Source organism: Epithele typhae (genome assembly GCF_022376455.1).
Source record: "Epithele typhae strain CBS 203.58 chromosome Unknown BXZ73scaffold_1, whole genome shotgun sequence".
In the NCBI taxonomy this organism is placed as follows: Eukaryota; Fungi; Basidiomycota; class Agaricomycetes; order Polyporales; family Epitheliaceae; genus Epithele; species Epithele typhae.
The window spans coordinates 1360028-1375552 of NW_025954192.1; the positions used below are offsets into that span (position 1 = coordinate 1360028).

At 55.1% G+C, this 15525-nt stretch overlaps 5 protein-coding genes across 5 annotated transcripts; 2 read left to right on the plus strand and 3 right to left on the minus strand.

Moving 5' to 3' along the window:
• Positions 1-108: 108 nt before the first annotated feature.
• BXZ73DRAFT_95757 (uncharacterized protein) lies at positions 109-1027 on the minus strand (the record flags this gene model as incomplete). The annotated part of the gene is made up of 4 exons (XM_048026877.1): positions 109-240; positions 303-425; positions 487-720; positions 920-1027. 4 exons carry the CDS (start codon positions 1025-1027, stop codon positions 109-111), a joined length of 597 nt encoding a protein of 198 aa, XP_047883978.1.
• A 993-nt stretch (positions 1028-2020) lies between these two features.
• On the minus strand, positions 2021-6288 carry BXZ73DRAFT_95758 (FACT complex subunit SPT16; the record flags this gene model as incomplete). Its single annotated transcript, XM_048026878.1, has 18 exons — positions 2021-2133; positions 2187-2225; positions 2282-2438; positions 2495-2630; positions 2685-2974; positions 3027-3212; positions 3274-3389; positions 3449-3758; positions 3812-3982; positions 4036-4474; positions 4534-4655; positions 4711-4873; positions 4926-5125; positions 5178-5372; positions 5558-5835; positions 5895-5979; positions 6039-6152; positions 6220-6288. The coding sequence occupies 18 exons, from the start codon at positions 6286-6288 to the stop codon at positions 2021-2023; spliced, it is 3183 nt and encodes a 1060-aa protein (XP_047883979.1).
• A 637-nt stretch (positions 6289-6925) lies between these two features.
• Positions 6926-8971, plus strand: BXZ73DRAFT_37068 (acetyl-CoA synthetase-like protein; the record flags this gene model as incomplete). Its single annotated transcript, XM_048017936.1, has 7 exons — positions 6926-7132; positions 7183-7272; positions 7326-7440; positions 7489-7794; positions 7848-8114; positions 8165-8461; positions 8523-8971. The coding sequence occupies 7 exons, from the start codon at positions 6926-6928 to the stop codon at positions 8969-8971; spliced, it is 1731 nt and encodes a 576-aa protein (XP_047883980.1).
• A 543-nt stretch (positions 8972-9514) lies between these two features.
• BXZ73DRAFT_95760 (uncharacterized protein) lies at positions 9515-12181 on the minus strand (the record flags this gene model as incomplete). The annotated part of the gene is made up of 7 exons (XM_048026879.1): positions 9515-9540; positions 9593-9803; positions 9875-9916; positions 9971-9978; positions 10080-10724; positions 10772-10988; positions 11051-12181. 7 exons carry the CDS (start codon positions 12179-12181, stop codon positions 9515-9517), a joined length of 2280 nt encoding a protein of 759 aa, XP_047883981.1.
• Positions 12182-12479: 298 nt separating this feature from the next.
• Positions 12480-14630, plus strand: BXZ73DRAFT_86425 (uncharacterized protein; the record flags this gene model as incomplete). Its single annotated transcript, XM_048024198.1, has 10 exons — positions 12480-12548; positions 12603-12842; positions 12890-12980; positions 13033-13282; positions 13479-13548; positions 13598-13709; positions 13761-14092; positions 14146-14279; positions 14334-14524; positions 14557-14630. 10 exons carry the CDS (start codon positions 12480-12482, stop codon positions 14628-14630), a joined length of 1563 nt encoding a protein of 520 aa, XP_047883982.1.
• Positions 14631-15525: the final 895 nt, after the last annotated feature.

Consider the following 15525-nt stretch of genomic DNA (forward strand, 5'->3'; position numbering starts at 1 on the left):
AGGTTGGCATTTGTCCAGGAATCGCGACAACGATGGTTACATCATTAGTGTGAAGTACGATAGGTCGGGAGGCAGCAAAAGTCGAGTCCAGATTCTGGAGTGCCATCATCAGTTCCTGACCCCCAACACAGGCTGCCAGCTCGAACGCGAGACGTGGCGGAGCTCGAGGAGCACCAGTCTCTCAAAACCCTGCGTGCCGGGGCCCAGACCAAAGGCGGGATCGCCGAAACTTTGTTGGCGCTGCGAGGAACAAGGGCCGAGCGTCGGTCATCGGACCCGTAACTCGCTGACGAACGGCTTACCTTCATGTAGTCGAAGATTTCCTTCGCTACCTTCTCGGCAAGCTTGCTCCGGGTGATAGAGTGAGTGTGGTTCGCCGGGTTTCGCACATTGATCTGCCTCTCGAACGATTTCAGCTCCACGATCTGTGGTTGCGCACACCGTGAGTCAGCCGACATATGAGCTGGGCGGATGACGATGGCGCACCTCCAGGCGGATGGACTGCTTCTGGCTGAGGTTGTCGCCCGAAAAGACGGAGACGTCCGCATCGAGCAGCTGCGCCAGGTTTCCGTTCATGGCGTCCAACAGAGATACATAGCCCGTCGTCGTTGTGCGGAACACGATCGGAGACTCGGGCTGGTAACGGCGCTTGGCGATGTACTCTCGCTGCGGGAGCAGGTAGAATGGCGCCGCGACCGCGAGTCCGCTGAACTGCTGGTACTGCAGATTCGAGAGGTCAGCGACGCAGGTTACGGGCAGAGTTGGCTGGTCAAAGTAGACGTGCCTGCATCTGCTGGGCGCTGCCACTGGGGGCGGCGGCGGGCATGCCGGAGGGATGGTAGGTTCCGTGGGTGGGAGGCATCGTGAGTCCTTGTGCTCTCCAGTAGTCCTGCTGCATGTGCTCATATATGCCAAAGACCTGCTCGCGCGTCCACCGGGTCTCGCCCGATTGTTCGGACGCTTGGTCAGACGGCAGTGACGAACTGCCGACAGCGTCGTTTCTGTCGTAGTGCTGCTGGTCTGTCATTGGGATCTGGACAGGAGGGTTGCCGTCGGTCAGCGTTGCGCACCACGGCGCAGGAGATGGGGGGAGAGATGTATGGCATACCTATACAGGGTCTGTCCACGAGCAGTCTTGGGAGCTGTATATATCTCGAGAAGCGCAATTCAGATGACTCGGTGCGGTGCGGTGGGTTGTCTTGAGATGCCTTGGAACGATGAGGTCGGTGTACTGGGGCGGGGGCTCGCTTTATACATCTGGCTGGGGACGGTGAACGTATGCCTTGGGTGCCGGCGCACGGTAGGGTGTGCCCCGCGTGAGGACATGGACCGCTAGGGGTGGTGATCGGTCTGCGGTCGCACCGCCGAACGATACGAGTTAGCCATCACCTGGGCGAGACCAGCGCGGTGGGCGCCCTGAACAATGTTGCAGGCGTGGGCTGAGACGGACGGTCGCCGTCCGCGTCGCGCTCGCGGGACTGCGAAACTTGCCGTTTTGGACGCGGGTACGCGCGCGGGCATTCGCTCCCGGCCCGCTCCCGGAGGCTCCTCGTCCCGACGTGCGCGCAAGGCGTTCGAAAGCCGCGGTGCCGCGTGCGCGCCCCTCGGGTGTGCGTCAGCCCCCACACCGGCCATGCGCGCACGCTGTTCGACAAGGCTGGTTTGACGTCCGCCACCCGCTCGACGCCATGCAGTGTCCCCCCACGGCCACCGTCGACCGCCATCTCCCCAACGCCCGGCTGCTCGATATACGCCCCCCGACAGCCGACCTGCACGGCTCTCCCATCTGAGTTCCGGCCACGGAGCACTTGGCCGCAACTGCTCGACAGCGCTTCGCGATACATCATGTACGCGTAGTTTGTCGTCATACCGTTACCGTCGGAAAGCCCCGTGCCCCCCGCCACGCGTGATATGGGTGCAGAACAAACGATAGCAGGTGCGCAGAGTAATAATGTACAACGGGACATGACAAGGAAGCAAGACAGCAGCAGACGAATCCGACACCGCACCACGGCCCATATCACCGTTTGCCATTCGTCTTGCCCTTGGCTTTGACCGGTGCCTTCTTCTTCTTAGGGCGATCAGAATCGTCTGACTCGTGTCCTCGGCCATTCTCGATGCGCTTCTTGTCCTCTGCAGAACCCAATCAGCTGAGGATTAATTTAGGGCGCGCTGCTGACACTGACCTTTCGCAGCCCTCTTCTCCAATTCGTCCCAGTCCTGGCCTGAAATGGCACCGCTGTTAGTGATACCAGGTGGCGCAGTGTGCACAGGAACAAACCTTCGCTGCCCTCGGACCCAAAATCGGAGGCACTACCTTCGTCATCGCTCGCATCCTCGAAGTAGTCGCTACCGTCTTCACTGCTCTGCGAGCTTTCGCTGGCGTTCGATTCGGCGGTGAACTCCGACTCGGTGTCTGACGCACCGTCGGCGTCACTCTGAACAAACAAACCATTATCGAAGAGTACACCATGACCCGGAAGCAATGAAATACCTCGTCCCCGCCACCGCCACCCAAGAAGCTCCAGCCGCCGTTCTGGAAGAAATCATAGGGGTCTTCATTGATCGTTTTCATGATTGGACCCCAGTTCAGGTTGACCGGGCCCTCGCTGAGCGGGATGTCGACGGAGCTAATACGCCGTGAGCATGTGGGACACGCCAAAACCTTATAGCCAAACACGTACTCAAGCCAATTTTTAACGTCATCAAGCTGTGCAGTTGGTATTGAGTTGATGTGCAGCGGCGTCTTGGTGAAGTCCTTGAAGATGAGGACCATGTCGAACTGTTTGAGGCCGAACTGCACACGTTCCAGGGACGCGATCTCGATGTCTGACAGAGTGACCACGAGGAAGGGCGGGTCGGATAGATGCACAAGGCACTCGGTGGTGGGCTGAAGCCGTACGTTGGTCCGGAAGGGCACACCCTCGAACGAGAGCTCTCGGAAAGGAATGTCAGGTTCAAGCGACTCGCCGGTCTATGGACGAAAGTTAGTAGCTGAAATTTGTCAAAAAAGGATCACACTATACTGAAGACGTCGCAGCTTCCGCAATCTTCTCCGAGAAAAGCTTGAATTCCTTGTTGAGCATCTGTCGACGCTTGCGCTCTTGCTGCTCAAGCTCGAGTTCATCTTCATCGCCGTACCTGTACTTGCGCTTCCGATTCCCCGTCTCGTCGAACTGAACATCGGACGCTTCACGGTAGAATTGTACATCCTATAATCACGTTAAGACTTTTCTCAGCGAACAGTGAAAACGAAAGGATGATGACACGCACATGGGCCTTCTTTTTCCCAATCATGATGGGAGCTCGAAGGTGGATGTGGATGATAACAAGAAGCTCATGGTCGCACGGTTGGAAGAAAAGATGCTTCACATTGCTGAAGAGGATGTCTGTCGAAGAGAACGGCTCAATTTTGGTTTGTCGTAGGGGCCGCAGCATGAGAACTTACCGATCTTCTGGGACCCCATGGGTGACTGGTATCGAAGACCATTCGAGTGGATCTCGACCTCACCCGGCAACCGCTTTCCGTCAAGTGCCGGTCGCACAAACACTTCGGGCAGTTTGGTCGGACGGCGTCCTTTGATCTCCACGAGGGTGTCTTGTTCGATGACGTCAGCCATCTCCTTCTTCTGCTGCTCCCGCTTGTTGACTTCCTTTTTGAGATCCGTGATTTGTTTCGAAATAGAGTCGAAACGGTTCCCATCGGTAGAGCGGTATGTTATGGAGCGAATGAAGGTGGCGTCGGGATCCTCAAACGGCTGACAAGACGTGTTAGACAGAGCACGGGTTTCAATCTCCGCGACGCTCTCACAGTGTCTTCCTTCCTGCCGGCCAGCTGTCCCGGTGTCTGGAAGTTGACGCGGAGGAGCGTGAACTCAGCTTCCTCGTTCTTGCTGACGTTCTTGATAGTATTGATATGGAACGGCACAGCATAGCCGTAGATAGGGAGCACAACCGTTTGTGACTTCCTGTCAACGAAAATCTGGGAGCCAAACGTAAGCGCCAAACGCTAATTAAAATCACGGTGTGGCATACCCGCAAGTTTTCGACTTCACGTGGAAGGGCGGCTTCTCCCTTATAGCTCTGGAAACGTTTCCACCCCTTTCCTTCCTTGCCGCCAGTTCCTCCACCGCCTTCCGAGAACCGAGACAGGCCCTCCTCGTGGAGACGCGTGTGAAGTTCCCTCTGGTGGTCGGCTATCTTCGCCGCCATCGACTGAACGAGCTCTTCTTGAGCGGCGCTCCGCGTTTTGTTGCGCAGGACTTTGCCACCGGCGGTCTTATTTTTGGCCGGTGACACGTTGCCGTTGGCTTTTGTCATCGGCGCCTTTTTGGACGGTGCCTTGGATGACTGTGCCTCGTCCTCGGCTTGACTCAGGAAGAACATGTTGTCCTTTACAGATTTCAGACCAGTGGTGAGGCAAGTCCCTTTGTCCGAGCCGATGAGGACGGTATCAGTCAACTGGAGAGCATACCTGGACAATCGCACCCATACATCAGTCGAAGATCTGAGTACTGTCTCAAAGCCACTCACTTCTTTCCACCTTCCGTCAGTTCAGGGAAACCCAGTACAAGGTTGAACACCATGCCTGCTCGTAGCTTGCGACTGTTCTTAGGTGAGAGGACGTAGGACGCATCACGGAATTCCATGCCCATCTAGATGACTCTGATTAGCATTGCGACAGGAGGGAAGTTCATGCTATGTGCGTACGCCATGACCAATAGTCTTGGCAAGTTTGGTCTCTAATTCAGGCTTCTTCTCCTTGAATAAGACTGCGCGAAGTGGTAGAGCTCCTTTGCGACAGCACCCTCCTTGAGCCGCGCAGTAGCTCAGCCTGGAGCGTGACAAGAAGCCCATAGATGGATTCTTGTTCCTACAAGGGATATGCCAGTTAGCTATCGTTATCGACCTCCTACGAGACTTACCTTGGAAGGTCTACAATGAAGCTTCGACCCAGGTTCGCGCAGTAGCTCTTGTAGCGCATGCCCAGCGCAACAAGGAGCACACCTTTGTGCGAGATATCGTCCTCAGTGGATTCGGCATTAGGACTGATGTCAAACCCGCTGCTCGACGACTGGGATTGGATGATAGGAGGGTAACAGAACTCGGTAGAAGCCCAATCTACCTACAATATACAATCAACTTCGAGACTTGAATGAAAATCGGAACAACCGTACCTCGTTCAGACCACGGCCCTTGCTCCACACCTTCATGTCGGGACCCTTGTCGTTGTATCCAATTCGTCCCTCGATCTGGGCGGCGAATGCCTCATGAGAGATCTTGGCTTCACGATCCAGGATTGTTTCCAGCTTGGGTGCAACATAATGTGCGAGCAACGTCGAAGTGATACTAGTCGCTGTGCGGATGATTTTCTACCAAAAGCAGTTAGTGGGGTGACCACAAATCCATGATGTGAAGCAGGAGTAAATGTCTTCCGGTGGTCCGAAACCTCCAACCCAAGTCATCCATCGCGTCTGTTGGGCACAACATGATGACCGCAACAGGAAAATCTCATACAATGCCTGTCTCGCTTACAATAACCACAACTGTAACGTACCAGTTCATCCTCATCCTTCGCGGCAAGGAGAGATGCGACGGCAGGAGACATGTCGACTACCGCGGGCTTCTTCGAGGCTTCAGCCAACCCCTTGTTCCATTCGTCCACGACTTTCCCGGTGTGTTGCTCCTTGGTGAGAGCAGCGACGCGATCGAGAGCAGTGTATTCTTGGAGGAACCGGGGTAGGGCGTCGGTGGGGGGTTCTGACGCCTTCGCCTGGACAAAAAATTCGATCGGCACCGGAGAATCTGCGTTCTGAAGCTGAGAGAGGATTTTGGCTGGCCAGAACACAGATAGTTAGACTAGACGGCTGACGCAGAGCTTGGAGACGTCTTACATTTGGAGGCCGAACAGAGGATGGAGAGTTTCGTCTTTTGAAACATGAGGAAGGTCGAGGGAAATTCGAAGCCAAGGAGCCACGTCTGGACAGATTGACACGTGTGTATTGGAGGTGGATACTTGACGAGAAGGAGGCACGTACCTGGAACGCCATACCCTTCCTAATAGGCTCATCCTCTCCGGCAGGATCTCCAGCAAGAAGCATCAACGCGTCAACGTCGGCAATGGAGCTGTACTCGTCGTTAGACGCAGACTTCTGTGGGTGAAAATACGAACGTTGCACGGTTATTAAGTGCTTTTGGACCACAAGAGGTGTAACTCACGTTCCACGAGTCGTAAACATTGCGAAGCCGTCTGGAGAACAGTGGTGCGTTCAGCTTGATCTTGGACATGACGGAAGCTGCCCTGACACGGGCTGGAGAGAAGAGAGGGCGTAGTGGAAGGAGAAGACTGCAGGAGACCTCAGAGCGCGTACACTGTGGCGCGTCTTGCGCGGGCGGGCGGAGTTCGAAAACGCGTGACTCTCACGTGAATCGTCACTAAAACGCGTCACACCGCGACTGGACGCGTTTTGAGAAATTCGAAAACGACTTCGAGGATGGTTCAAATATTCAAACGCGAGCCTGGAGCAGCCCAAGGGTTTGAAGTCGCCCGAGTCCTTTCTAATAAGGCGCAAGTTCTCAAATGCGGATGCGCGCATCTAGGACCAATCTAGGACCGTTCGCTAGTGCCGGCAATGACAGGCGCCGCCTGCTTCATGCATGCATGTCACTTCGACTGCGTGAAGACTCTGCGATGGGCCGCAATGACGGGCCCGGAGGCGACATAAGCAGAAGGGCATGGTGAGGCCACGGGCGGCTGTTACGAGCAAGGAGAGACTCATGCGAAAGCCAATTCCCGGGTCCTCTCGGTGTCCGTTCCTGCCGCGGTCGTCTAAGTGTGCTTCGATAAACCGTGCTTCCCTCCCAGTCTCGCCCCTTGCACCTGTCCAGCTGGCGACCCCGCCCTCTCCCCCACACGATGTCAGCCATGGCTGTCGCAGACTACCTGGTCACAGATGACCTCACCATCGTCCTCGCTCTTGTGTCTGCCGGCCTCTTCTTGCTGCACAACCTCTACAAACCGCAAGCTCTCGTTCACCCTATTCTCCTCGGCAGGCAGAGCGACGTTGCACGTGTCAGGAATCCCTCAGAGAGTGCCGTCTATCGCAACTATGGCACTGGCATGCTCGGTCGTGTGAGTGTTCTCGACAGCTTGTCAGGCGTTATGTGTTCATAATCCGCCAGTTCCCCCTCCGGCCGACCAAAGATCAACAACTCGTCACTGACCTTTTGCGGCCTGATGCGGATGCTCCCCGCACATTGTGGTCCACCAAAGTACGCAGATTTGTATCGCATCGTACAGTCCGGGCGCGCTTACCGTCACGTAGATCACCAACCCCCAATTGCGGGAACGTATTGCGAACTTCGGTGCAGGACTCGCCCGTGGAGCAGGACTTGTACCTCAGGAGTCCAACGTGCTACTACTACTCAACGATAGCATTGGTGAGCCTTCAGAATTGTGTATTTTGTTGGCATACTCATCTGGTGCAGAATTCGTGATTTCGGACTTGGCTCTGGCCTCGCACTCCATTCCTTCATTTACGCTGTCGGACCTCTCTATACTCAACCACGTCCTGGAGGCCCATCCTCCCTCCCTTATTATCACCGAAGCCCACTTCGTCCGCCATTTGCTGGAAATTATCTACGACTCCAATGAGAGTGAACACCACTCCATAATCGTCGTCGGCGACTTATCAAACGCGAAGTTACCGCGCATTGACAACATCAAGTTATTGAAATGGGAGGACGTAGAGGTCCAAGGTGCTTCGGTCGAGAAACCCGCACTGCCCAGTCCTGGTGAGTCCATTTCACCTCGACGACATGCGTCAAGTATCCTAAGGTTGCGACAGATCCCAATGATGTCTACACCGTTGCGTTTCACCGGAGTTCCTCTGGTATCTGCGAAGGCGTGCAGTTCACTCATCAGCACCTGACTGCCGGTGTTGCTGCTACTCGTGCGCTTCTCCCTCCGTCAAGCGCGATGTCTCCCTTGGACACCATTCTTTCTACGCACTCCCTCAGCACCCCTTACGGACGTGCTATTGCATACACCGCTCTGTACGAAGGGACTGGATTTACTACCGTGGAAAGCACGAAACTGGTCAAGTCTGATGATGGTAAGCTTTCGTGCGTGGTCCGCATGAGTACACTACTGAACCGGCTGCAGCTCCTGTTCCTTCCGGGCTCAAGGATCTCCGCACGTCCGCCGCCCACCAAACATCCTCCCCGACGCTCTTGTTCATACGCCCGGACCACATAACTAGCCTCAGCGACACCATCTTGCAGAACGCCCGCGCCTCATCGTGGCTGTTATACAACATCGCCTGGCGCCACAAGCTCGCCGGGATTCTCGAAGGCTACATGACGAAGCAGAGCCTCTGGGACCGTCTCGTGTTCGATGGCGCTCGTGTCAAGGTCATGGGCAAGGGTGCAGGCACCGTTCGTACTGTCGTCGTGAGCGGAGGTGCGTCTCCTGTACGATCCCCTTGCATCCAGCACTGACCCTCCACTGCTTCCACCCTCAGGTCTTCTGGACGCACAAGCTCTCACGCCCGCCCGTGTCGCGCTGTCGGTCCCCGTTATCTACGCACACGTCCACCCGCTCGTCGCCGGCCCCGTCCTCGCCAGCCACGCGCTCGACCTCCAGACTTTCCCGCCTACGTCTCCTGCGTCTCCCGCAGGCTCAGCCGCTGACGCCTATGCCTTCACCTACCTCGCCCCCGTCGGTCCGCCGTCCGTCAACGTCGAGGCGAAGCTTACTGGCGTCGATGACAACGCCGTGGAAGGCGGCGCTGACCCCGTGGGTGCACTCTACGTCCGCGGCCCCACTGTCGGTCGCCCACTGTCGGTAGACGTAGCGGAGGAGGAAGCGACGCCAGACGAGCTCAGGGGATGGAGGTTCACGAGCGAGCGTGCGATCGTTGCACCTAATGGCACCTTCAAGGTGTCGGCGCCCTCTGCCACTAAGGCCTGAGCCAGAGTGCCATGTACATGGCGGGTCAGATACAGGAGATCATTGGATGGATCCATGCGACGGAAAGAATGACGGGCCGGATTTCTGATAAAGTTGTATATACTAGGCACAATACACTGACGACAGACCAAGTTGGAGGAGAGCACCCGAAATTATAAGAATGCGAAGTTACAGGAATGCACACAGATCATTAAACAGATCGGCTACTGTAGTTCTCGTCCGTGTCTGAAGCGTGCGGATGTCAAGAGTCGGACTCAACAACACCTTGCCTTTCGAAACCACGCCCGGCCCCAATCTCCCGAAGGAATGACGCATACTTGCACACCTGCGAATGTTAGTATACAATGGAGTTGAACAAACCGAACGAGCTGAATTGCGGATCCGTGACGCTTGAGTGAAAAAGATACTACCGTTGCAAGCGTACTTGACCATGTTGTACTTCTGGAACCGAACGAAGACTCGAGAGGCGGGTGAAAGACGGCTGCCTCCAGCCGATACATTGCAGGGGTCTGTGGAGAGTCACCCCCCAGTGGGTGAGCGAGATCATTCGATGCGAGCACGCTTGGGGTCTGTGAGATGCGTAAGCCCACAGGGAGCGCGAAAAGTTCAATGAATACGTACCGGGCAATTCATGTTGAGCGTCTGCATCACCCTCGCCGAAATCATGTAATTCCACCTCTTCGTATGCTCTCTTGGAGGTTTTACTGGACAGCGTCGCGGAAGAACTTTTTCGCGAGAGAGTGTCTGAATCCTCGAGCGAGCGTTGTTCAGTGGAAGCTTCATCGTCTTCCTCGAATTCGTCGTAATCATCGGGCTCTGTCGAGACTGGCAACTGTTGAGCCGAGGCACCTAAAGACCCTTGATGAGATTGGGAAGTAGATGCGTGCACGTAGATATACTTACTTGAAGCTGGAGTTTGTTGATCGTCGGAACCATCGAGCGTCCCTGCGGAAACTGTGAGCTAACTCGTCGATGGATATCCAATAACAACCGGCATACCTCGGACACTGTTGGACATTTTAACAGTATCAGTATGTTCTTCGACAATCAAACCGTCGCCATCTAGGAACCCGTCAGCCAAGGAATGCGAACCGTTTATAAGACTTACCAGCATCGGCCGCCTCATGGCTGTCCCCAAATGCGAGGTCATCTGCATAAATCCCTTCCTCACCAGCAGTGTTGTCCGGCATCTCGTGGGGACGACCATTCTCTGAAGAGAAATCTTCTCCAAAGCCCTCCTCTTCATCATCGGGATAGCTCTCATGTTCGATGTACTCGCCGGCTTCTTCGTTGCCAGCCTCTTCAACGGCTGGCTCATGAACCTGGTCGGCATCGAGAGTGTCTTCGTCCCCTTCATATAGCGCGTCATGGCCGTCTGCGTCTTCAGCACTCCCCTCCTCAACATCTGTTCTCTCCGACTCCTCTACGCTCGCTGCAATCGCACCCTCTTCCACCTTTGCTTCCGTTACCCCAACCGCGTCGCCTACGTCTTCTTCGGCGTAGGTCCCGTTGACAGCACCCTCGCCTACCGTTCGAATGTCGTCCTCTGCTGCAGCATCTTCACGTTCACCTGCTGCGTCAGTGCGTGTGACGTCTTCATGCTCGGCCGATGGCTTGGTGAGTTCGGCGTGAGTGCCAGCTTCCGACTCAAAATGCTCATGATCTGTAGAGACAGCAAGAGCATCGAGTGCGTCTTGATCCGCGACACCGTCGAACACCGCCTCGCCTCTGTCACGAACCGTTTCGTCGGCATCTATAAATAGCATTAGCCTCAGCTCAAAACAGGTGCGCAGACACCACCCTGCACCGATGGAAGCCGTTCGCCGTCGTCCGCATGTGCTTGCTCTGCTTCTTCGGCGACGTTCAGTCGGGCAATCTGTTCTCGAAGAGTATTGTACCGCGTGGCGAAGCGCGGAACAGACAACCTAAGTCTAAGCCTCAGGGGCCCCCGCAGGTCGGAGCCGTCATGCAGCACGTTCAGCTCATGAAGAGTGACTTCGTGCGTGTAAACATTGTCCTGAGGCATGGAATTGTGTCAGCGTGTCTGAATATGTGGAACACCAATATACCAGCACATACCTCAGATATGCACAGCTGGAGATCGTAAGCATCGAGGACAAGCTCAGCTTCGTGGAACTGTTGCAACTCTTGAATGATCTGCTGCTGTCTCAAAGCCGCGAATACTACAGAGAGCGGTTCATAATACAAGGTGGGGTGTTCTTGTAACAGAAGGGGCAGTGCGAACCCTGGATCGGGTTGGTTGCTCCCCGAGGGACTGTTCGAAACGTCCGAAGTTGGCAAGTTGAACAAGGTGTATTCAGGGTGAGGTGCAGACGGAGGCAATGAGAGGAGAACCGCGGGTGGAGGATCGATCCACACGCCTTCGGAAATCTCATGAGGGTCGTTCGCCTCGAATGGAGCAGAGACTTCAGTGGCATCTTGTGAGGCTTCAGCCGCAGCTCCATCCGAGTCGTCATGTTGCGGGAAGTCTGGGGTCGAATGGCGAAGCTCTGTGATCTCTGCAGCCACCGCCTCTGCTGCCACTCCGACCTCCGTGTAGCCAGAGGTGCTTTCCATAATACTGCCTTGGTGAGCGGGGAGAGCGTCGAGGGGTTCGTATTGAGGAGAAGTATATTCAAGGACTGTTGGCACCGCGTCGCCTACGCCGGATTCGGGCTCGGCGAGCACATCCCCGCCGAAAGCTGTATTCTCCGTAGTGACGGGCGGTTGGGGTTCTACCGTATATGAGGGAAAGTCTACCGAAGGCAGAGGAAGTTCTTCAGGGTGAACGAAAGAGGTGCCCAATTCTGCTCCCGAAGGCTGAGAGGTTGTCTGAGCAGAGATGCTAGGGCTTTGCTGTTCGAAAATTTCGAGACCATCTGAGGAAGGCATGCGCATGGAGAAGGAGGCTGTGTCTGAAATGACTGGATGGTGTTCCATAGAAAGGGGCGATGGGGCTTGAGAGGCGTCGTATACTTCGATATCCTGGATTTCGGCGTTGTCGTAGAGGTCACCCTCGTCGGCCATTTCGTACTCGGTGATCGGTTCGTCATCATCCATATCGACTTCGACGTCCCCTGAGGTGTAGACAAACGTAGGAGCATCGGCGACAAGGATGTCTTCGCCCATGCTTGCTTCCACGGAAAGCCACGAGTCGGAGGGCACGATGCCGTGGAACATGGAGATGTCTACGTCGCCTGAGTCAGCCATGGGGGCGTCATATACTTCTGTAAGTGTAGTCGTCATGTGAGGCTCGACAACAGGACGAAAGGGGAGGGACTGATTGGGGAGTAAGAGGATTGGGGTTACCACTGCAGGTATAGAGAGGCGTGGTGGAGACGGGGCGGAGCTTCAGGGCAGGACCGCCGGCACGGCGAAAAAGACTGCTCGACTCGGAGTGGCGAGCCGGCGCCACCATGCTCTGCGCGCAAACGGTCTCTCTCTCCGAGTCCATTTCGCTCCTCGCCCATGCGTTAGCATCCTGCGTCCCGCCTCGTAGTGTTTTGCCATGGCGGATGTTGACACCGCTCGTCTCTGCACCCAAATCGTGCGCTCCAGCTTTGGGCCCATTACCGCGGTATGTTCTCAAATTATGAGAGTTCCGCATGCACTCAGGTTCAGTTGTTTGCAGTCAATCACTTCTGCCCTCCTCACACATGGACGGCTTTCTTTTCCCCAGGTACTACGAATCACAAAAGTCAAGCCGCGTCTCGCTCGCGCCTCAATTCTTGTCCTCGTACAACATAATTTATTATGGCATGCTCAATCTGACGAAGAAGGCGAGGTGTTTGAAGTCAACGTCGACGAGTGCTTGATGAGGTTGCGGTACGGGAAATATGTCTGGTTGGCGGATCAACTGTATGGTAGATCGGTGCGTGACTTTCTCCTCGTGCAAGGCATAAGCTTATCCTGCACAAGGGCGCAGACATTGTGCAGCTGGTCTTGGACCACGGGAAATTGCGGCCCCCAGACATACTGTCACGACTATCAGTGTACGACCCTTTCAAAGGTCCGTGCTGTATAATATCACTCGTCGTCGCCAATATGAAGTGATCCTGTAGGCCCTCCCCTATTATCTCAGACTTTTCACAAGCTGTTAGAGACAGGATACCTGAAGCCGTCAACCATGCTATCACATCTGTCTCCCCGTGACAAGCGAATCCGGTACGAGGCAGAGGAGAAGCGCAAAATCTCTGGTTTCCCGACAGCCAAAGAGATACGGCAAGCGAAGGAGGTTGCCCAAGCTCGTCTGAAAAGAGAGGAGGAGGAAGCGGAGCAAGGAGGAATGGTACGTTCACTGGTTTTGCACTTGTACTCAAACTAAGCTCAGGTCATAGAGACCCAAAGTCAGAGAACGATCATCAAAGCTATCCAAGGTTGGGATCGTCGACCATGAGCCCCGTCAATATCTAACAACTGGTGGTGGTTTGTTAGCGCAAACCTCTTGAAGAGGATATGGAAGTGGATGTAAGCCATTTATGTTGTGATCCCAACACTGCGCCAACAGTTTTCGAATACAGGATGGTGTCTATTTTCGCGTCAATTGTGAGCGGTTTAACGTTCATATACGCAACAGAGTGCGTCTTCGTTCCCCTTACCGACGCGCATGTGATAACATAAGTACAGCTCTTTGAGTCTACTGCCACCGAGCGATATAACCAGTCGGCCGGACTGGTTCTTCGCGCAACGCTTAAGGCGACCGAGTCAAAACAGCGCAAGCTGTCTGATATACGATCTGGTGAGGATGATTGTATCCATCGCCCCAGTTGAGATCTAAGATCCTCTCTAGATCCAACATCTTTGGGCAATATTTCCATGCATCTACCGGATGACGTTGATTTGTCAGCTGGCCTCGTATTACAGTCGTCCAAAACGCCACCTACGATGACGCTTCTCAAGGAGTACCTTGGGATCCTTGCGTCCGCCGACAACCCCACAGTCTCAGGTCGTTCTGCTTCATTCGTCTCGATGAACGGCTCGAAAGTTCAAGTCGAGTTCGAGATCATTGCTCGCAGGCTACGACGACGGGTTCTGGAAGCTGTTGCACGAGAACGGCACGGCGACGAGGGCGTGCGCATCATCCGGCTTTTGTTGGACACAGGCATGATGGACGAGAAACAGGTTTGTCCTCCGTCTGTCGTAAGCCACAGGCAATTTTGTTCAAACCACTGCAGATATCCAAAGTTGGCATGATGGCTCCAAAGGATGTCAGACCACTCCTTGCCTTGATGTCAGCCGAATGTCTTGTCAGCTTGCAAGAAGTACCCAAGAGTGCGGACCGCAATCCAACTCGCATGTTCTATCTCTGGTAATTCACTGGTATCGGAGATCGTTACCATAGCGCTTACCTTCCATTGTACAGGACCGTTGACCTACAAAAAGCATACAATGTACTGCTCGGCAACATGTACAAAGTTCTCTACAACATCGCCGCACGAAGGGAAGGCGAGGAGGACGAGCCGGTATTGAAGTCGGTGCTAGAGAAGAGGCAACGAAGCGATGTTAGTCAGGACGAGGAGAGGTTGCTGACGCGGAACGAGCGAGAGATGTTGAGTCAGTGGGAGAGGGCAGGGAGAAACTAACAGTACTAGAGGCGCGGGTAGAAGAGACCGTCTTCATTCTGCGAGATCTAGGTACATTTGCAGTCACTGAAGAGTGACTATTGTGCGAGTAATAGACTGTCGTGCCGTGTACATGCGAGCCTGAATCTGCCTAACATACTGAAGAGCGACCACAATACCACAGCAATGCTCGAGCCGTCACCCATGGACCTGGGAGGGGAGAGAGAGCACGGGGCGGTGCGCAAGGTACCGTGGACACGGCGCTTGATCGCCAGACGCGTCTAGAGTGAATAAGGTTTGCGTTAAACAAACGCGTCTGCGACACACGTGACTCGTTTCGCGCGCGTTCTTATAAGAAGGCACGGTTTGGATGGTCTCCCCACCATTTCCCCCGAGTATCTGTCTCCTGACCTCTAGTGTCCTCTTGTGCTCCGACCAAACGCCCGTCCCTCCCCTACCCACTTCCCATAGTCTCACATCCATCCACCCCTCTCAACTATCTCCAATGGCTACTGCCCCGAGGTCCACTGCTTCAGACAAGCCTAAGTCCACGTCGGACAAGCCTAAGTCTGCTACAGCCGACAAGCCGAAGTCCGCTGCAGCCGACAGGCCGAGGTCTTCCCGCGCTACGAAGGAGAAGACTATCAAGGCTAAGCCCGTTGGCATCAAGAAGCCGAAGGTTGGTGCTGCTATCGCACCTGGTAAGAAGGCTAAGGCCGCTGCGGTTGACGATGGCAAGGCCCACCCGTCGTGGAAGGACATGATCAAGGTGAGTTTGACGTGCCTCTATAGAATCTTGCTCACAGCCTTGTAGGAGTGCATCGTTGAGACGAAGGAGCGCAGCGGTGTCTCGCGCTCAACTATCAAGAAGGTAAGCATATTTAATGGGGTGGTCGGACGAAGCCTCACGGTCCCTCCATGTAGTACATTGCGGACCACTACCACCTCGACATGTCCCTCACCCCCAACCTCTCGCACCTCAAGCGTGCCATT